Source organism: Malaclemys terrapin, chromosome 17 (assembly GCF_027887155.1).
Source record: "Malaclemys terrapin pileata isolate rMalTer1 chromosome 17, rMalTer1.hap1, whole genome shotgun sequence".
Taxonomy (NCBI): Eukaryota; Metazoa; Chordata; order Testudines; family Emydidae; genus Malaclemys; species Malaclemys terrapin.
Window position 1 is genome coordinate 5,258,275 of NC_071521.1, and position 22,505 is coordinate 5,280,779.

Here is a 22,505-nt window from a genome sequence, read left to right on the forward strand (position 1 = left end):
TAGAATCAATATAAACTTTATTTTGTGTAAGAAATATTCCATTCAAAGTAATGGTGCATAAAGACAGAGGAATAATGGCATTTGTTTGACAGCTGATGAAGGAACTATAACTATTACAAGATTTGTGTCAATACCACAGAAGTTCAAATTTGTGTTTTTTAAATTAAATGTTAAAGATTTGAGATAATTGTTGCAACCTTTGTGCTCCAGAATAAAAAGTTCATCTCTCACATTCACACCAGCTTTAACATAATAAATATTACCATTATCTCTTGCATAAGTAACTTAAGTTACAGTACCGTACAAAACTTGAGTACTAACAGAGGCTTACAGCCAGTATTTACATGAAAAAAATATTCAGGAATGGTGGACCATGCTGCCTTGACAAGTGGCTGTATGGTGTGTCTGGTTATCCAGACTTGCAAGTTAATGAGGTAGCAGTCTTCAGGTTGTATATTTGGACCAGGGGCTGGAAAGAGTGTCATTCCCAGCCATACAACTGTTAGTGTTGTTAAATGTCAGGATTCTTCTACTACAAACAAACAAAGTTTGGAGAAAGTTAGTGATTCTGCTAGAACACCAGCAAGATATATTGTTCTGGATGCAAGATGATGTTCTCTTGTGCTCTAAGAGCAAAGATAGCCAGGACAGCCATTGGATCACATCCTGCCAGCTTTTTTTTTAAAATGCCCTTGTGTGTTGTGTTGTTCTTCTTGACATGCATATATCCAGCTTCATTGTATAGAAAAAACTGGCCAGCATGAATTTGCTGTAAAGCAGTTCTTTGTAGATCTCCAGTGGAGCAGTCTATTAGAGACTATTGCATGAAGTGATAGCTCCTATCTGAGTAAGAACGTTTGGCTCAAATCAAAGTACCTCATTAAAATAGCACCATTAACGTGATGAAGGATCTGTATTCAATCTAAGCCAGAATTTTTGGCAGTGTAGAACCTACCGCTGAAGTTGTCTTGAAAAACATAGCACACAGGTTTACAGCTAGACCTTAGCCACTACCAGATTGTTTGCCAACAATTCAAAGATAAAATGCCCCTGTGAAAAGTGACATTCATAATGCAAAGTACAACCCCCTCTGCTTCCTATAGAAATGTATAACCTGTTTAACTGGAGGGTTTTGGGGTGCTCCCACACAAAAGGCAAGAGTATTTTCACCAAACATATGAGCCAAAACCATTTTAAGTTGGAGATGAATTTAAAACAAAGGTGGAGATTATTTCCTTGGGGAGCCTGTTTTAGGTCCATAAAGCACCTATTATGTGGAATCAAGAAGTGGTAGCATGTATCAGTACAGTAGCAAGCACTATTGGCTACCTAACTTGTTTCTGAGAAGATGCAGTATATGTTATGCCCTACTACACACGAGTCTTCAAGGAGAAGTTCTGCTTAACCTTGTCTACATGAATCTATGTGATTTAATATAACAGCTGGATCAAATCTCTTACCTCCATGGTTTAGTGGGATTATTTCTTGTGTATGATATTGATGGAATTGTTGAGAGCGAGATGAAATGCCTGCTGGCCTCCTGTCAGGAGATCTGACAACTCCTGTCAGAGGAACCTAGAAAAAAAAGAGTAAAACAGTTTGACAAACAAAGTGTGAAAGCTGATGCATGTAATGAGCAAATTCAAATTAATCTCTGAAATACCCATTTACTCTGGGATTTAAACTTAAAGTTTATGGTAACCTTCCACCTCCAAAGGCTGGTTTGTTTTAAACAAAATGTCAGACTTGTGGAAAAATGCTTACATGCAAGAGTCCCATACATACAAATAGGTTTCCTATAGCAGAATTTAGCATGAAGGTTATAAATACATAAAGTTTAAGCTGCCACCCCCCACATCCTCCTCATAATAGCACACCGATTTAGTCAGTGGTCAGAAAATAGATCCACATCTCTTGACAGGCAAATTCTTTCCCACAGACTATTCACCTCATGCTGTTCTCAATGGTCAGTTTAGAGGGCCATCTGTGCATTAAGGCGAAGAACCAGGAAGTGTGTATATAAAAGGTAGGTAGCCCCTATTTACAGAAGAAACAGATGTAACTTCCCTGATGGGGCACTCTGATGTAGTAGATACAGGTACAAGAGAGAAAGAGATGTAGTTTTTACTTCTGATTCAGACATGACTTAATTTGATCTTGAGTAGATAATGTAAACTGTATCTTTGCTTCCTCATCTGTAAAATGGAAGACTGGATATTTGCTTATTTCACGGGGGTACAGTTGGTTACGTCATTGTTTGCCATGTAGCTTTAGAATCTTATATTGCAATGGTACAAACTTCCTAAACTCTGTAAAACTGGCATGCAGAGTTTAAGCTGTGTCCCTTTATCTAGTGACCTTTTAAAAAGTTAAAGCTGTTTCAGTTCCTATTGCTAATTTTTGTGGATTTGGAGTCACATTCCTGTCTTCTACTATACAGGGAAAGGGGAAAAACTGATAATGCACAAAGTGCACAAATTGAAAAAAACAGACTCCTCCCTCTCCAGTGTTTTGGCTACAATTATCTTAAGAGTTTACTTGTAACCAATATAGATAGGAAATGTTCAGGCAGAAACTTTTAAGTTGGTATTCCTTTAAGAGCTCCCCAGTTCCTGTTATACACAAATTGCTTTTAATATTAAGTCCAAGAAACAGTAAAGTGATTTAAAACAAATTCCGTTTCAGGCCCAGCCATTTCAGAGTTGGGACAAATCAAGAGGAGTTGAGGAAGAGAACGTCATGAGTGACTACCATTTTTGTATGCATGTGTTTCAAAACACTTTGTCATATTTGTATTAAACTTTCCAGGACAATTCTGCAGCAGCGTAAGACTATGATGGTGAAAACACTAAGTGCATTAGTGTCTCTTTGGCTATGGCAGGGTGGCCATCAGAGTTGATATAGCACAATGATTTGAAAATGTGGTACTGCAAAACGCTCTCAAGTGTTACCTGATTCTGTGTAACATTAAGATCATCATGAAGGGAGGACGTTAGCCCTGATGAGCTTTGGGACAGAAAGAGTGACTCTGTCGCGGTGCTGCTAACTAGTTCATCTAGTGCATCGACTTGTCTCTTTAAGCTGTGCAAGGTGCCCTCCGTTTGTCGTTTTCCTTTAATTAATACTTCCACTTGCTTGGACATGCATTGTCGAAGTTGAGCCTTAATAAAACAGAATAACTAAATTATTTCCTTATATCCAATTTCTGCTTCATTTCTAGGGTTTTTTAATTGATAGGGGAGGTCAGACTATTAACTTTTTTTTTTAAACATATTATGATGGAAGCGGTTTTGCCTATCTGTTCTAATAATCTTCTATCTGTCCTGACCATTCAGAAAAGCAATATTTGTATGGTATCTTCTAACATCATAAAACATTACGTAAAGAACAACAGCAGATGTGCGCTAACCAAATTCTTGTTCCATTTGTGATTGTGGCTAGACTTGTATTACAGGCTATCACATTGGTAATGCATTACATTGTGTAAGTTAAAGAATTATTATGACAACATTCACATACAAAAGCCTTTCTGGAAAAGGAAGCATGTTTAAACAACGAATTTTGAGCAATAAATTATTAATTTACATTGAAAATATACAGTGCCTTCCTCTCCTTCCTTTTCATCCCAATGGAAAGAGCTACGATGTTGCAAAAAGTATTGTATGGTTATTTAAAATGTATAAAATTATGGTTCAAGAACCACAGGGAAAAAAAAAAAAGAATTCATACAATGGAGCCCTGCAAGACTTATAAATAAATAAATCCATTATATAGTGTGTGTGATACAACCTTGAGCCGATCTTCATGGTGACGCAGCTTTTCTCTGAGTGCTTCTCCACGCCACTGTTCATCCTTTAGGAAAAAGAGAATCATATTCAACAGCCAAAACACACTGTTTTAAATCCGTTTAAAAAAAAAAAAAAATCTATACCCTGCCATATAGACCACAAATTTAAATATGTAGTGGGACCAATCTTCCATTCCTTTCATATGCAAGTCTTCCATTGAAATCAGTGGAGTTTGGTGTGTGTAAGGAATGCAAGATTGAGTTGATTATTAGTAACCAAAAAGATGTACCAGAAAAATTTAGTTTAGCTCAACTAAGCAATCCAGTTTTAAATCAGAGAGATAGGTTACTCTCCAGTTATGCATGTGAGATTGAGAATAGTGAAAGGAAGTATACAAAATATACTATCAAGTGGTCAATCTAAACAAATAGGGCCAAATTTAACCCTGGTGTAGACAGATGCAGTGTTTTGACTGTATTTATAAAGTAATTTTACCATTAAGTGGACTTTGGACAAATCCCTCTTCTCTTCAAATGACAGCTGTCTTTTCTCATTAGCTGCAAATGGAAAGTTCTCTTTTAAGTTTTCTAATTCACACTCCAGACATTCTTTTGCTTCAAAAACAGCTTCCAGATCGTCCAACAGCTCTGGAGGAGATTGGCTTACATCTTTAAGGCCAATTCTAATTTCATCTTTCACCTCCAATTTTAGCATCTTCACTGCATCTTTTATCTCCTTTTGTCTCTTTTCCAAATCTTCCTGAGTTTTAATCTAAATAGCAGTACAAAGACAGATTTATGCTCTAAAGAGGGATGAAATCAAAATGTTGCCATCAAATTTTTGTTAAAAGTTAAAGCACCAGCCTACAGTCTTTTTGCATTAACAATCCACGCCTACTTCTAAAACAAACATTTTCAGTGAACAGTTATGCATGGTTGTAGATTGCTCTCATTACTGCTTGTTAAAAAGGAACAGGAGTAGCTTTCTAAACAATTCAGATTTGGGCCGTAAGACCAAGCTAAGAAGTTTCATCCTGATGTGTGTATGAGGCATCTGTAATTCAAACAGAAGGGAACTTCTGTAATAGCTGTAAACTACTTCCGAAGTTCCCTTGAGGGGCAGACTGGCAATATTAAAACAAGAACATTCCATTTCCTATCTTCCGTCGGTGGTCCTGAATTGCTGTATAGGTACTGATAGCATTCCTCTCGGAAGCACTCAAGTCAAAATTAGTGGACTAGGATAGTTCAACCAATACAGCAATTTTATTGGCTGAACATTACAGCTTAATCTAAACTAAGTAGTAAAATAAGAGGGAGACTGCATTTTTGTGGGATTACTGCACACTTTTCGAATCTGTGAAGTACAAAAAGAGACAGTGTATCTACGACCTGAAAACTGCAATCATTCTTTAGAAACTGACAAAAAGTTCTACAGAGATTGTGAAAATTACATCTAATAATAAAGTCTCATGCATGTATTTAATGGGAATTATTAAAATACGTGACATGACTGACAGTTAATGAGGCTTCAGTTTTTTCCAGAGTTGTAAAGTAATTTCATGGTTATACTCAAAATATACTCTAAAACCTAGCCATGCATCAGTAATTGCCGCTGGGCATCAAGAGCACACTCCATTCAAATAAAAGCGGGTTCACAAATCTCATCAATTTAATTTCCAAAAACCCGGATTATTCTTGAGACAGTTAGTGCCTAAGCCTGTAGTCCATGATTTCAAAACAAGTTTTGCATAAGTAAGGACTGCAGTATTAAGCCCTCAATAGATTGAGCTGTTTGGACATTTTAAATGCATTTATTCATGCTAATAATAACAGAAGTGAACACAGGCACATTAAAAATGAAAATGAACTTGTTTATAAAATACATAATTTCCATGCAAAAACTTCCCATTGAAAAAAATGGAATTAGGGTTAGGTACTAGACTATACCTGTGACTTGAGATCCAAATAATCCTGTTGGATCTCGCCCAGCTCCTTAATCAGGCGTTTTGCTCGTTCATGATTATCATGTGCCACTCGTTCTACTGATGCCATTTCATTCTGCAAAAAACTGTTTTCATGCTCTTTTTCCTAAGATAGAAATGTGAAAATTGCTGAAACTTTATTTTGTTTCCCTATGGACAAACTCATTTCAGAAAAAAACAAACATACATGTACATATAAAACCATTTATCTGACTTAAAATAGTCTTGTTGTGAACAGTTAGTACACTCTGGGATCAACTAAGAGAGTGTTTGCATGGCATCGTAGGAACAGCAGAGTGTGGGTGGGTGACTGACTTCCGAGCTGATTGCCTGAATTGTATCCTGTAGGCTCAAAAGGACATACAGGATTTTTCTCTCTAAAGAAAAATACAAAGTAATTAAAATTGTTCTTTTTATAGAAACACAATGAAAACATACATTAAGTGCTCTCTCAAGCTGGGTCCTTTGGGTTTTGATTGCTTCCTTCAGACCTGTGATTTGCTTTTCTGCTTTCTTCCTCTCCGACAGGATCTGATCTTGGAGGTGGTTTAACTCAGCCTTTGAGAGTTCCAGTTCTTTCTGGAGGGATAAAAACTCTTGGTTTTTTTCTTGTAACTGTGTTTCTTTTTCTGAGAGTTGATGTCCTGGAATTAAATTAAAAAAAACACTTGAATCAGCAGAAAGTCAATGTATCCACTCACATTGGGTGTATTGCAGAATCATCGGGGGAAAAGGGGTAACATGCAACAAAAGCTCTAGAAGCCCTTAATTTAAAGGTTTCCGAGTCATTACACATATTTAATCTATTTCCCCATATTAAGTATCCTCACACCTTCTTGTCAATATACTTGTCAACTGTCTAAAATGGACCATCTTGATTATCACTACAAAAGTTTTTTTTCTCCTGCTGATAATAGCTCATCTTAATTAATTAGCTTCTTACAGTTGGTATGGCAACTTCCACCTTTTCATGTTCTCTGTATGTATGTATATCTTCTTACTATATGTTTCATTCTATGCATCTGATGAAGTGGGCTGTAGCCCACGAAAGCTTATGCTCAAATAAATTTGTTAGTCTCTAAGGTGCCATAAGTACTCCTGTTCCTTAATTTAAAGTTTCTATACACAAAACCCATAGTTTCTTCAGTTTTCAGGGACCCGCAACTTCTCCATACTGCTGTGGTTCTTTTATGGTAGAGAAACTGAGCAAGACTGAAAATGATGATACTAACTTCTGTTTTATCTTAAAAAAAACCCTCATATTAAACTCTTGCCACTAAAAAACTGCAAGAGGGCACTGAAATGAAATTTCATTGGTCTTTAGTGGTTGAAATTGTATTCAGATAGATTATTCTCCAATTATCACCAAGTCCCTTTATGAGATCATGAAGTTTCTTTTTCAATCCTATTTCATTTTACAGTTCTTCACACTCATCTTGCTGGTTAACAGAGGACAGCAGGAATCACTTCTGTTATATTCATGCCATCAAGCTCAAATCCTATGAAAATTACTACCATGCAATTTTTCTCATTTTCATGAACACTGGTCTAAACAAACAGTAAAACAACTGGGTCTAGCGAAATCAATCTGGGAACTCTCCATCCCCCAGTAGGGAAGCTCAATCAATATTTATTAAGAATCTGCTTCAGTGGCCTGATCCAAAGCCCAGCAAAGTCAGTAGAAAGACTCCCACTGACTTCCATGGCGTTTGGGTCAGCCCTCATATGCTATCATAGTTATACGCACATAAGAAGTATCTTACTGGTTTTTCTCACTGTTTCTTCCAGTGCTGTATACCAGGTCTCCTCCTTTTCCAGTTTCTCAACCCTTTCTTCTGCCAATCTTACTTTAGCTATTGCCTGCTCAAATTTACTTTGTTGGTCTGTCAGCTCCTGTTCCAAGAGTTGTTTCTGATCTTTCAATTTAGCTGTATACTCTTCTAATTTTTTTTCTTCACACACAATGTCTGCCTTGAGGTGCTGAAGAATCTACAAAGACAGGATGTCAAGTATTAACTTTTGTTGAGACAGTTGGGTAGTATCAGCTCGATAATAGCAAATACCATCACCATAGATTCTATTAGAAAAAGAAGACGGGGGGGAAGTCAGAACTGATGTCAATTCAACACCATTATCTTCACACTAGCAATCAATTTGAGAGAGACAAAAAATGATTTTTTTTACGAATCTGAGCTAGTGTGAGCTTAGCTTTTCTTTTTCTTGTTCTTAACATTTAAAGGATACCTAGACAAACACATTTCTCCATCATTTAATCCTTCTTTTAATTATGGTACAAAAGTAGCTTCTAATTACTAAGAAAACAGGTAAACCCCATTTTTCTATTTTTTATTTCAAAATTTCCCATGAAATGGTATGTTTTTAGTTTTCTTTTTACATAAAATCTTCAACAAGAGTTCAGTTTCCCTCCAAACTGTACTGCTGCTCATTAGGCTAGATACTACAAAGCTGGATGCTGGTACATGACATTGGTGCTCAGAGTTCTCTTCTATAGATGTTGAGTCTCTCAGACGCATCCAGCCACTGCCAATATCAATGTGGGGCAGCACTGCAATAAGCTAACTGTCGACTCATCAGACCAACACTAATAGCATTCTCCCAGATGCAAAACTGCTGTCCATGAAACACAACTGTTATAAGTGTGATGGTTTATTTCAGTAAAATTGTGGCTTCTACACATGGAAGAAAATAACTAATATGAGAAATTGGTTTTAGTTATCTACTATTATTGTAACACACACAGAGGCCCAGATCTTCATCTGCGGCTGATGAGCACACACAGCAATGGGGTGTGGGAGAGGGATGTAATATACGGCATTCAATAGAACTGATGTCAAAAGAAAAAAAATTCACAATTAAAAAAATTGATTTTTCAAAATGTATCAAATTCCAAGTAGCTTTATAGCCGGTCAAAATGTGAAAGGGGAAATTTCATTAACATTTTTCCTGGTTTATTTTTAAAATGTTTAAATTGATGTTGAAACTCAAAATTTTGATCGTGTCTCAGTTTATCCAACCTGTATGCTCCCACGATCCTAAATCAGCAATATGCTTGCTCAATTCCCTGGTGAAGGTCAGAACAGCTTAAGAGCTGCTTTAAATTATGCTAGCTACCAACAGCTGAGGATAAAAGGGTGCAGAGAAACCTCAGCAATTATCCATTTTCCCTTAAGATACCATCTATACCTGCAGCCAGAAGAGTAGGTGTGAGGTGGAATAGATACCATGCACCAACCTTCTTCTGCAAAAAGATCCCCTTACAGTGGGATGATCTTCCCATTGCTTTACGAAAACGTTGTTCTGCATTTCAGCACGAAGTGGTCATACCACAGGGAATCTGGCTCTTTGGTATTAATAATGGATTGCCATTTGTTTTGTAGTATAAAAGTTTCTGTTCCAGAACGTCAAATCTCATGCTTTATTGCTATTTCTCTCCAAATGAAATTTAAAAAAAATTTAGATAGAAGTATTGTATTAAATTGCAAACTCACACCTATACCCTTTTTGCCAAAATAATTTTAGAAGCATAGAAGCTGTGTCTCCACCAGTCATGCAAAGACAAGAGAGAGAGATAATCTGAGTCTCATACCATTTCTTGTTTGGATAGTTCTAGTTCCCTCTCTTCTATTTCCCTCTGAAGCTGCTGCAGTTGGTTCTCCTTCCTTTTCTGTCTCTCTTGGCAATCCTTATACTTTTTTAAACATTCACTGATGTCTTCTTTTAGGGTTGCCTGCTCTCTAAGCAACTCATCCTGATGCCTTGTGGTATTTTTCAGATCCTGCATTATAGGTCAAATATAAAATCACGTGAATAGTGGCTCAAAATACATTCTCTAAGCATCCTACACAAAACAATCCTCTCACTGGGCCATATTCTGCCAACCTTATGTTACCTTATTGCCGATGTCCAAAATTAGCTGTTGAGGATTGCAGGATTGGAAAAATTTCTACGGAGTTGGAAGAGGACATATCTTAAACTGTGAAATGTATACTTTGGACATGAACATTGTCACAGGTCACCCTTCCTTCCATGTTTTAACAACAACAACAAAAAGTCTTGAACCTAGTTAAAATGGTATTGTGCTCCAAGTGACTCAAGCTCATTTATGATTTTTTCCTCTTGAAAGTCTAAAATATCTAAACAATCTGTAAAGCCCACACTCTTGAGCTAATATGCACTAGGGTGACCAGACAGCAAGTGTGAAAAATCAAGACAGGGGGTGGGGTGGGGGGGTAATAGGAGCCTATAAAAGAAAAACTCAAAAATCGGGACTGTCCCTATAAAATCGGAACATCTGGTCACCCTAATATGCACAGATCTAGAAAATGGCTGTATTACAATACATACATGAAAAAAATATGAAACTGTGGGATAATGAAAAATCATCCCTTGGTTTATGCTTCAGTGTTTGCATTGTTGTAATGTAGTTTTTAGTTTTTGATTAAGCATATATTTAATCTTTAAGCAAAGCTAACCTGTTCTACCAGCTGAAGTTGTTGCCTGGAGTCACTCAGTTCACCCGTCAGTGTATCCAGCTCTTCCTTTTTTTCTACAGAAAACAAAACATGTTTGGTAAAAGAAAAGAAAATAATCTGAATTGACAATCCATGAATTAACCCCACACACTTTGTGTGTGTGTTATGCACACAGAAAGAGCTTTCTGTAATAGTTAAAGAATGAGTCTAATAGAAAACTGTAATTTAAACCATGATAAAGCACTTAGCATGCTACTTTATATAACTGATTGACATACACTATGGCTTTAAGTAAAAATATGAAGCTATAAATTGTCACTTAAACAAAATTCACAACTTTTTTTTACCTTGAAGATGCTGCTCTATTACTGCAATGTCTTCATTTAGCGATTTTTTGTGTCTGTTTAGTTGATCAATTTCCTGTTGCAGTTTTCTGACATTTAAGTCCATTTTCTCTACATTAGCCAGTGCAGCTTTGCTACTATCTTCAATAGCAGTTAAATTTCTGTAAAATGTGAAAAAAAACAACAACACATTTCTTGGTCTGTTTAAAATATTTGGCAAGGATTTTTTTTTAAATAGCTATACTACTGCAGGCAGTTTTATGGAAAGTAATATCTCCTGTCCTATTTCAAGACTGAACATGTTGCTTTCAAATTGTCTCTTTCTAAACTGCCATAGTATCGCAGATGTAGCAAGTATCAATTGAAGTTTTATACATAGCCACAAACCACAGTAGGAATGATTAAAAGAAGACACCTCCACAGTAATGGATAGAATAGTCATTTATCCTTTTAAAAAAAGGAGCAGGTTGTTCATGACAATAAATGTAAACAATAATTTGTGAGAACAAAGGCTCTCCAATCACTGATCTTTGAAAAAGTTTATTTCACCCACTTTTTAGTTTGTGACAATTTTCTCTCCAAACTCTGACAGTTTTCTTCAAGTTGTTGCTTTTCTTTTCTCAAAGATTCAGTACTGTTTTGCAGAGTGCGCATTTGAGAAGCCAGCACCTCCTTTTCTTGCTGGTCTTTCTCAAGGAGCTGTCTCTGCCACTCCACTTCCCCTCTCTGATGCTGGGACAGTTGCTGGAGATTCTCTAACTCTAGTTTCTCCTATGAAATAAGACACAAATATAGTATGTGTGTAACAGATGCAGATATTAAAAAAAAATAAAGCCAAGCTAACATCATCTTTCTGTACATCTAAATAGGACCTTTTATCCACAAAGTTCCCAGAGTTCATTGCAGCCTGCATATACAGCATTCACTACTCCTGTCACTAAACTATACACAAAGGCAAACAGCCTGTGATTTTACAAGTTATCATGAAATATAAACTGCACACTGACACTTTCTACTGCATTGTGTCAGATTTAACTGAGGTTCTTTGAGAGGAAGGATAGTGCAGTGGTTAGGGCAGGAACCTGGGACTTGGGAGACCAGAGTTAAGTTACCTGTTCCACCACACACCTACCTTTAGTACTGCAACTTGAGTCTTTTCTAATTCATTCATTTTTTGACTATGTTGTAGTTTTAGACCTTGCAGTTCATTATTTTCAAGCTGTAACATTTCCAGAATGTGCTTCAATTCTAATTGAAATATATAAAATCGAGTCAGTTATAGGAAAACCAAAACACTATGGTTGCAAAGATGCATTAAAAACAGGATTCACCTAAATGAACTTTGTTGCCAAGAGTGTTCCATTCACTAACGGATCCACTTTAGAATTTTTAAGAATTCACAGAGTGTGAATGACTTCTAAAAACATCAGTGGGCACACTTCCTCTGCACTGAGTGAAGTAGAAAAAATACAATATTTGACAATGTAATGAAAGACTGTCTTACAATAATGCACAAGAGTTTTCTAATTTTTGAGTGCTTAATTTTGCAATTAGTGTTCTTTAAATAGAGATTTTTATATGTAATTTTAAATATATTGTACCCATTGTCACAGAGTGGTTGGCCCTTTAAGGGGAGGCAGGGCCTAGTCTACCTATGATGGAATTCATTATGGAGAATGAGCCCATCTTGGTCCACCTGGCTGACTGCCAGCTAGCTGACTAATGAGCACCCGAGCCTGATAAAAGGCTAACAGAGTCAGTTGAATAAGGGTCTCCAAAGGAGGGAAGGTCTTAGAGATGCTTGTGGGATGATGATGATGATGACGACGACGACGACGACTGCCTGCTAATCTCTCCAAGCTGGTGGATGAAAGGAGTGAGTAAAAAGAGAATACCTGCAGAAAAGCTGACTGAGGGCTACAACTGGTCTGAAGTATAACCCAGCTTCAGGAGAGCTGAGGACTCCTGATTTAAGGAGAGAAGCCCCAATCTACAAAAGGTACTTAAACCCCTAAATACACTTTTAGGCTCTGCTGTGAACCAAAAAACTCCTGCAAACTCTGTAGGTGCCTAAACTGATTTAGCAGGTAAGTTTTTGGAGTAAAAGTGCCCTCAGAACCTATGTTTCTGCCTCAGGCTGGTGTCTGCCTGTCTCCCCACCTAGGCCACACAGTGGCTCAGAAACCGGAGACGATAGGTGGATGAGTCTTGTGTGCAGGGTCTGATACAGTAGGTGTGCTCATAGAATAGTCACTGGGCCAGACAGTGGGAGGGGGAGGGAATAAGTCTGTAGCTTGGTGGTTAGGGAGGTGGGAGACCCAGGGTTCAAGTCTCCCTGCTCCACTCACTCTTTCATTATTTATCCACAGCTTCAACAGGATAGACTGAAGGAGCTGCACCTCAAAATATTTCATATTTGAGTGGTTAGAGCACACACCTGATTGGTGGGAGACTCCTGTTCAAATACTTTCTCCCCCTCTGATGGAGAAGGGGGAATTGAATATGGGTCTCCCACATCCCAATCAAGTTCTCTGACCACAGGGCTAATAGTTATAAACTAGACACCGGCACCATCACCACTTCACCTCACTGCCCCTCCTCCATTTTGTGTGGCATGAGGCAGGTACCTAACTCATTCCTGCAAGGAACTACTTAGGTGCCTAAGCTGCCTGACTCTAGGAGACAGGTTCCTGTTCAGGGATCACTAAGCAGAGATAGGCACCTCTCTGAAGCCCAGACTTAGGCCCCTCTGTGAGAAGGGTGAGGCTTATGATACATCCCTCTTGTTGTCATCTTCCACTGGCTAGCTTAGGCAGCTCCCTACCTAGCACGTTGGCTTTTGTGGATTGTGTTCTAAGGTGCCTATTTCTCCCCAATCACTGTACACTGAGCTTAAGTGCTTAACTCAGGCTTTGTGGATCAGTGTGGTTCCTGTGATTTGTTTTTTCTAGGTGCTGCGATGCTCAGTGCTTGAATGCCTAAGTCCCTTTGTAGATCTGGGCCAGTGAGACTCTGAATGATAAGCCAACTCTGGGAGGAGAGCTGGGGACTCTTGAACTTGGGAGAGTATGCTTGTCATTATTAGCACCAGGGTCAAAAGAAGTGCTGGACTTGAGGAGGGGATTTTGTGCACTATAAAAGGAGTTAATGAGATCCTGCACATGGTGAATCTTGGTTTTAGAACCCATGTCTGAGTAAATGATTCCGACTGCCAAGAGGGTGCTGTGGGCTGTGTAAGTGTAGGGCCACAAGGGGAGGAGGTGTGCTTGAGGGCAGTGCCCCATCTCACACCTTTAGTGAAAACCCATTCTTAATTGAAGGGGGGAAAACAGGACTTTCACTTCTGAAACTTCTAAAGATATTTAACCCATGACAGGTTTTCAATAAAACTTTCATTCAAATTTTGCCTTCATTCCAGAAAAGAAATGTAAAGCAGTATGTTTTAAGCAACTTCTTTGACAAGTGTCTGATAATAATGCTAATAACTCGAAACAGTTTAAAAATCAGTATGAGGTGGAAAAGAAAAAGCAGAACTTTAAGTGTTCTTAAAAAAAACCTGTGTACATTCCAAGCCTGTACAAAATAACGTATCACGGCATCAGAGATATACCTGTCTTATGTTTAGTTATTTGTCCTAGTACTCCCTGCAGATTTTCTTCTTCTTTTCCAATGTCCTGCTTTATGAGGGAAAGGTGTGTTCTTTTTTCATTTATCTGGGCATTCAGCTCTCCTCTCTGAGCATTCAGCTGTTCCAGAAATGACCTTACTTCCTATAACAATATGCCAGGGTTAAAATCATGTTTAAAAAAATCCTTAGCTGTATTACTAACAAGAGATTAATTCACTTTGAATTATTTTTTTTAAAATTCTTCCTGTGTTTACTTTTTGAATTTAATTTAGTCTGGATAATAAAAATCAACTAGTCAGTTTCACTTTAGCTCATGTTTTAGCACAATGCTGCAGTGTTTGGGTTGCAAACATGAAAGAATGTAACTGCAGATCTTTTTTGAAGAAATATTTTAACTGAAAACATTTCTATTGCTCTTGAAGTCTGTAAACTCTTGATTTTACAGACCTACATGAATCTAACAATATCCCTTAAATAAACTTAAAAAGAAAAAGCTTTACAATATCAGCTTGGTGCTGAATTTTAATTTCACAATACCAGGGCAGAACTGACAGCCTGGGCCACTAAGAAGACTGATTATTTTGTTATGGGATATTTTACACAGACTGGCCAGATTAATTTTTCTTCACCATCTATTTGTCCCAACAACAGAAATTCTAGGTACATTTATCCAGACCAGGGATTCTCAACCTGTGGCCGTAGGCCACTTGCAACCCATCAGCACACAGCTGTGGCCCCATGTGACATCCTCAGGGCCATAGAGTGAGAGAGTGTGTGTGTCCCACAATGGTAAATAGGTTGAGAACCACTGATCCAGACATTTCTGTTTAATAACAAACACACCCACTACTGAAAAGTAACCAAGGGACTGATTCTGTACTTTAACTGATCCGGGTCAGGGGCTTTATGCATTAGTACTATCAAAACAGCAATTTTTTTTTAGGGGGTGGGGAAATTTTTTGAAAATAATATTTTAACTTTTTTCCTTTCACTTAACTAAACTACACAAATAAACAGTTAAGAACTGTAAAAGACTTTTGAAAATTTACTTTTATTTGTCGTCGTTTATCAGTAACTTCAATCTCCCCTTCTTGAAGAGCTTCTTTGAGGTTTGCTTTCTTCTGAGCAATGCCATCTTGAAGGAGGTGCAGCTCTTCTTTTTTTTGACCCAATAGTCGGTCCAAGAGCAGCAGCTCTTGCTGGTTAGCTGCTATCTACAGTACAAAAATAAATTAACAAAATCTTCTGCCTGAACTACTTTCACATCTACATTAAAATATGCCAGGGTGTCGACTTATTGCTAAAGGAAGTGTCTTTCTTGGCAAGTTTTCAAAATATTATTTTTATTGTGACAGCATCTAGCAGAACCTGCTGGAGCCCTGATCCTCATTGTGCTAGGCACAGTATAGAGATACAGTTTAAAAAAAAAAAAAAGTCCCTGACCCAAGAAGTTTGCAATCTACAGCCCCAATCCAGCAAATGTTTATGCCCATGAGTAACTTTTATGCATATGAGTTGTCCCATGGAGCTCACCAAGATTACTTATGTGCACAAGTGTTTGTGGGATGGGCCTTAGTTATGACTAGAAGCAACAGGTGGAAGAGAAGTAATATATTCAAACTGAAACATTAAGCTTGTTGTCTTTACAGCATATTTTCTGCAAAAACAGCATACAGTAATATGGAAGGCCTACCTACTAATTATTACAGTAACACCACATCTTTGTAGATTTTTTTTTTGGTACAAAAACAGAACATATCTTCAATTTTAATGTATTCAAATTTGAGATTAAAGGAAACTTGGACTATAACATTATTTCTACAGATAAGTTTTATGTACTGTTCAGCTCTGATTTCTTGACAAGTACTTGACAACAAGTGATAACATAGAGTGCAGAATGAATGGGGATGTCATGTACATGTCAAGATTTTGGCTGGTGTGAAAATGCATTTATCAATGCGCTGGTGTATAGTGAACATTCTTAGGAGCACGTGCATATAGTATTTAATTTGTAATATGTATTGACTAGCCATTTAAAAATAGTATTAACTTCAGGTTGAGGAGATATTGATATTAAAATAAACCTACAAAATTAGGTGCTTCTGACAAAAAAAATAAAATAAAAATCAAGAACATAATGGATTATGTTTCCCCCCCCCCCTTTAAAAACTTACCTGATCTTTCAATCTTTCCAGCTCATTTTTTTTGCCTTGAAGAATATTTTCTGCTTCTTTAAGAATTTGGAGATGATGATCTTCATTACCTTCTGCAACCTGAATATCTTCCTGCAGCTTCTGAAGACTAATGATTAAATTTAGGGTTAAAATATGTTCAAGAAGAACACTTAGGTAGTCCCTTCACTTTGCCATTAGATGAACTAAATGTATGTTTAAAATAAATTAAATACTTACCTTTCAGTCAACATTTCTATCTTCTGGCTTAAGGACTGGAACTCAGAATCTCTTGCAGACACAACTTTATTGATTTCTTTCAAGATACCTTCTTGTTTAGTCTTGTGCTGTTCTAAATCCCTCGTATCTGCCTGAAGTAACCTGAAATACATTCATTTCTCAGAATAGGACAGCATTAGGTCTCTGAAAGCAACATCATATTTTTCAAACATGAAACACACCTTCTTTTGTTCCTTCCATTTCATGAATCTACATTACAATCTGCACCAGAAATACGAAATATAAACCAAATGTACCTTAACTGATGATCTGCTTTCACAAGCTTAACAGCCATCTCCTGAGCTCTTCGCTCTAGCTCCTCAGCATCAGTCTCAGTACGAGACAAGTGTTGCTTGGCATAATTGTACTTCTGAATAATTTCTTTGGTCTAGAAAAAGAAATAGATTTTTTTTTTAAAGTTACTGAAACGAGATTCACAGCAATTCCATTTGGTGGTGTCACTTAAATAAAAAGGCTTACTATCTAAGTATGGCAAATTGGCACATTTGGTTTGAGGGAAGTTTATTAGTAATGAGGAGGGAGGGGTGATTGATTAATATGCAAAAACGAAGTCATAAAATGAAAATTTCCCCTGACTTTATAAAGTTCTTCACAGAAACCCAGATAGTTGCCATTTATACTTAAAATAATGAATAAGAACTTGCCTTCACATCTCCCTCTCATCAAAGCAAATGAACAATTTTAGATTCAGATCTAACCATCCTTGGCTGCATCTGCCTTGCACCATGAAAATGAATATTCTACCCACTTAAACACAAATATCTTCCTTAAACCGAACAGATAGAATACAGAACAATTTACTTTTCCCCGGGTACTTTCAAGTTCAGTTTCAGCTTCCGCAAGAAGTCGATCTGCTTCCCGGAGCTCTGCCCGTCGTTTTCGAAGAGTCTTTTCTATACATTCAATTTCATCTACAATGTCTTCGTGATGTTTGAGAGATTTTTCTAACTCTAGCTCTATAATAAGACTGTCAACATGTCCTTCAATGAAGTCCCTAAAAGAAAGGGAGGGGATTAATTAGTTAATTCAGAAGTCAAATGCAAAAGGTCTGACCAATCTTTCAAAAGGTGTACTCTCTTACACAGAGACTACAGAAACATAAGTTATGCATAGTAATACAGTGGAACCATCTTTACTAACAGATTTTGAAAAGTCTATTAATCTTTTAACAGGCATACTTTTAAATGCATATAATATCTACTCTTACTTGCGTTTACTGCGTTTCTGGGCTGTCTTACGTAGCTCTGCTACTTCACTCTCCAGCTCTTCCCTTTCATGCAAGAGATCTTCAATGTTTTGATGCAATTTTTCCATCTCTTTATTATGTTTATACTCAGATACTCCTGTCCACTTATATTCACATCTCTGAGACCTTAAATGATACACAGTATCTTCTAGTCTTGAGATTTCCTTCTCCTGAATGCACGCAAATACAAAGTTAGAACAAGACTGACTCTCCACAAAATCCTCCATAACAAATATGTTCCAAGGCAAAGCTAATAATGTTGTTTGAAACTAGAGGAGCTGCTGTATTCCTGTGCTGTGGGACTATATAAAACTTTTAGTCTGTAGATCTCAGAACACTTCAGAAAAGCAAGGAAATATCAATATCCCTATTTTACACATGGAAAAATGGAGGCACTGAGGATCAAGAGATTTACCCAAGATATAACAGTGAACAAGCTGCAGGGTTATGACTAAAAGTCACATCTTATTACTTCCAGGCCTGTGTCTTTATCTGCTGGGCCGTATAACTCCAACTGTATATCTTCCGTTCAACAGACACCACCCAACAAATTCCTGTGCAGTCTTTTGAAAAACATATCCTTAGGAACTGTCTCCCAGTAAACTTTTAAAGTGAAGAGGATACTCTGCAGGAGCATATGGATTTAAGTGAAACCTTTTTACGCTTTCAAATCTCTAATCCGTTAAATGATTAGATGGAATAATGAACACTGTTAGCTAGAGGAAAAAAGTTAGAGATGTTTATAAGTAGAGTCAGTAATATTTGTGTAGTTTGTAGTTTTACAACTTTATTTTCAAAACCAAACACTACCACCTATTCTGAGTCAAGTGTATACAGCTGGGCCTGTGCCATACACGTACCAAGTCATGATGTTCAGGCACATTGCAGTGAAGCACTCCAATAGGAATGAGAGGGACAGAAAAGTTAGCAGGTACAGGGCCATAAACAAACTGAGCTCCAGCAGGAGGTGGTCCAAAGATAACTGTTCCAGGAGCAACTGGTCTACCGTTGGTTGGTACAGGAGGAGGTCCATAAACTACAGTCCCCTGAGGTACAGGGGCACCATCTGGAAGGACAGTATAAATAACTGAACCAGGAGGCGCTACAAAGGGAGAGTCACTGGGAGCTTTCATTTCACCATCTCCTCCATTATTTTCTCCTTGTTCACCATCTTTAGAGAAAAAAAATCAAAATTGTAATTTCTTTTTTAGTTAACATTATTAATTATACATCTCCTAAAGAAAGGCCCTAATCAGCAGTTATGTTAAGTATTCAGACTGAATAAAAAGCTCAACGCTAATAAAATATATTTTTTAAATCCAGTCACTAATGCTCAGAAAATTCACTCTGAACTTTAAATAAATAAGCAGTTTGTATTTCTCTAAACATCATAGTATGATCATACTAACATACCTTTATTGGAATGTGATTTGGAGAACCCACTCCTGACTGGGGAATAAACCCAGCATCCTTTTGCAGTGGGTGAGACACAGTCTTCCTTCCTGATTTGCCTGCCCTGGCAATGCCAGGATGAGACAGGATACTGTAAGCCAACTCCAGAGTCTTTTGTGCTGTGAGAACCAGGAGTTGAGACCTAAAAACCCAAAGAGCAATGCAAGTTTAAATTCTAGAAGTAACAAATATTGAAAAATAAACATCTGATTGAAGACCAGTTTGCTAACTGTGAAGACCTCGTAGAAGAAATAGTTGTAGGGGACAACCTTGGTTCGAGTGATCATGAGTTACTTCAGTTCAAACTAAATGGAAGGATAAATAAAAATAGATCTGACTAGGGTTTTTGATTTCAAAAGGGTTAACTTAAAAAAATTAAGGAAAGTAGTTAGGGAAGTGGATTGGACTGAAGAACTTGTGGATCTAAAGGCAGAGGAGGCCTGGAATTACTTCAAGTCAAAGTTGCAGAAACTATCAGAAGCCTGCATCCCAAGAAAGGGAAAAAAATGCATAGGCAGGAGTTGTAGACCAAGCTGGATGAACAAGCATCTCAGAGAGGTGATTACAGAAAAAGCAGAAAGTCTACAAGGAATGGAAGATGGGAGGGATCAGCAAGGAAAGCTACCCTATTGAGGTCAGAACATGTAGGGATAAAGTGAGAAAGGCCAAAAGCCATGTAGAGTTGGAGCTTTCAAAGGGAATTAAAAATCAATAGTAAAAGATTCTATAGCCAAATAAAGAAGAAGAAAATGAAGAAAGAAGTGGGACCGCTAAACACTGAGGATGGAGTGGAGATTAAGGATAATCTAGGCATGGCCCAATATCTAAACAAATACTTTGCATCAGTCTTTAATGAGGACCTTAGGGATAATGGCAGGATGACAAATGGGAATGAGGATATGGAGGCAGATATTATCACATCTGAGGTAGAAGCCAAACTCGAACAGCTTACTGGGACTAAATCAGAATTAAACTAAATTATCAGGGGGTCCAGATAATCTTCATCCAAGAATATTAAAGGAACTGGCACTTGAAATTGCAAGCCCATTATCAAGAATTTTTAATGAATCTGTAAACTCAGGGGTTGTACCATATGACTGGAAAATTGCTAACATAGTTCCTATTTTTAAGAAAGGGGGAAAAAAAAAAGTGATCCAGGTAACTACAGGCCTGTCAGTTTGACATCTGTGGTATGCAAGGTCTTGGAAAAATTTTTGAAGGAGAAAGTAGTTAAGAACATTGAGGTCAAGGGTAATTGGGACAAAATAAAACATGGTTTTACAAAAGGTAGATCGTGCCAAACCAACCTGATCTCCTCCTTTGAGAAGGTAACAGATTTTTTTTAGACAAAGGAAACGCAGTGGATCTAATTTACCTCTATTTCAGTAAGGCATTTGATACGGTTCCACATGGGGAATTATTAGTTAAATTGGAAAAGATGGGGATCAATATGAAAATTGAAAGGTGGATAAGGAACTGGTTAAAGGGGAGACTACAATGGGTCATACTGAAAGATGAACTGTTAGGCCAGAGGGAGGTTACTAGTGGAGTTCCTCAGGGATCGGTTTTGAGACCAATTTTATTTAATCTTTTTATTACTGACCTTGGCACAAAAAATGGGAGTGTGCTAATAAAGTTTGCGGATGACACAAAGCTGGGAGGTATTGCCAATACAGAGAAGGACCGGGATATCATACAGGAAGATATGGATAATCTTGTAAACTGCAGTAATAGTAATAGGATGAAATTTAATAGTGCAAAGTTCAAGGTCATGCATTTAGGGATTAATAACAACAATTTTTGTTATAAGCTGGGGACATCAGTTGGAAGAAACAAAGGAGGAGAAGGACCTCAGAGTATTGGTTGATCACAGGATGACTGAGCCGCCAATGTGATATGGCTGTGAAAAAAGCTAATGCGGTCTTAGGATGCATCAGGCGAGGTATTTCCAGTAGAGATAAGGAGGTGTTAGCAGTGATGAGCTGCCAAAATCTTAATAGCCGGTTTCCTCCACACCCCACGAGGGGGTCACGGCCCACCCCCCGGGACTCCTGCCTCATCCAACCCCCGCATTCCTTTATGCCTCTCCACCCCAGGGACCTCTGCCCCATCCAACCCTGCTCCTTCCTGACTGTCCCCCCGGGACCCTTGCCCCCATTCAATCCCCCTGTTCCTTGCCCTCTGACAGCCCCAACCCCTATCCACCTCCCCACCACCCCCGAACTCCCCTGCCCTCTCTCCAACACCCCCTCCCTGCTCCCTTATCGCGCTGCCTGGACGTGGCTGGCAGCACTACAGTCCGGGGATGCGGGGCCGGAGGACATGGCGGGAGCCGGGTGGCTGGCCGGCTGTGGCAGGAGCCGGGGAGGGCTGCGGTGGGAGCCGCGGAGCTGGGTGGCCGGCCGACCGCGGCGGGAGCCGGGGAGGGCCACGGTGGGAGCCGGGCGGCCAGAGCCGCGGGGCCGGGCAGGTCTGTGGCCAGAGCCAGGAGGGCAGCCGGCTGGAGCCGCGGGGTCGGGCCAGAGCCGGGGATGCAGGGCCATGGCCACTGCCGCGGCCGGACCGTGTCACGCCGCAGTAGGAGCCGGGCGGCCGGGGATGCGGGGCTGGGCAGCAGGGCTGCAGCCAGAGTCGGGCGGCGGGGACGCGGGGCCGGGCAGCAGGGCCGCAGCCAGAGACAGGCGGCCAGGCTACAGGGCTGCGGCCAGAGCCGGGCGGCCGGGGACGCGGGGCCGGGCAGCAGGGCCGCAGCCAGAGACAGGCGGCCAGGCAACAGGGCTGCGGCCAGAGCCGGGCGGCAGGGCCGCAGCCAGAGACAGGCGGCCAGGCTACAGGGCTGCGGCCAGAGCCGGGCGGCCGGGGACGCGGGGCCGGGCAGCAGGGACGCAGCCAGAGACAGGCGGCCAGGCAACAGGGCTGCGGCCAGAGCCGGGCGGCCGGGGGGCCGGGCAGCAGGGCCGCGGCCAGAGCCGGGGACGCGGGGCCGGGCAGCAGGGCCGCAGCCAGAGACAGGCGGCCAGGCAACAGGGCTGCGGCCAGAGCCGGGCGGCCGGGGACGTGGGGCCGGGCAGCAGGGCCGCGGCCAGAGCCGGGGACGCG

The 22,505-nt window shown here is 39.4% G+C and overlaps 1 protein-coding gene across 6 annotated transcripts in view; it reads right to left on the reverse strand.

Moving 5' to 3' along the window:
• Positions 1–22,505, reverse strand: part of CNTRL (centriolin) — a 60,202-nt gene continuing 37,697 nt past the window's right edge. For 5 of the 6 annotated variants that reach the window (XM_054007565.1, XM_054007566.1, XM_054007568.1 and 2 more), the window contains 22 exons: positions 19,368–19,548; positions 18,815–19,125; positions 17,916–18,124; positions 17,510–17,702; positions 16,945–17,075; positions 16,649–16,789; positions 16,412–16,538; positions 15,287–15,451; positions 14,220–14,379; positions 11,742–11,857; positions 11,163–11,380; positions 10,613–10,770; positions 10,266–10,339; positions 9,380–9,568; positions 7,536–7,761; positions 6,211–6,416; positions 5,738–5,878; positions 4,284–4,559; positions 3,790–3,852; positions 2,952–3,161; positions 1,461–1,575; positions 1–532 (listed from right to left, as the gene is read on the reverse strand). In XM_054007565.1, coding sequence (XP_053863540.1) covers positions 519–532; positions 1,461–1,575; positions 2,952–3,161; positions 3,790–3,852; positions 4,284–4,559; positions 5,738–5,878; positions 6,211–6,416; positions 7,536–7,761; positions 9,380–9,568; positions 10,266–10,339; positions 10,613–10,770; positions 11,163–11,380; positions 11,742–11,857; positions 14,220–14,379; positions 15,287–15,451; positions 16,412–16,538; positions 16,649–16,789; positions 16,945–17,075; positions 17,510–17,702; positions 17,916–18,124; positions 18,815–19,125; positions 19,368–19,548 — 3,624 coding nt within the window. In that variant the 3' untranslated portion in view covers positions 1–518. Of the gene's footprint in view, positions 533–1,460; positions 1,576–2,951; positions 3,162–3,789; positions 3,853–4,283; positions 4,560–5,737; positions 5,879–6,210; positions 6,417–7,535; positions 7,762–9,379; positions 9,569–10,265; positions 10,340–10,612; positions 10,771–11,162; positions 11,381–11,741; positions 11,858–11,946; positions 12,059–14,219; positions 14,380–15,286; positions 15,452–16,411; positions 16,539–16,648; positions 16,790–16,944; positions 17,076–17,509; positions 17,703–17,915; positions 18,125–18,814; positions 19,126–19,367; positions 19,549–22,505 lie in introns of those variants that run through there. The other variant, XM_054007571.1, reaches the window with a different exon arrangement.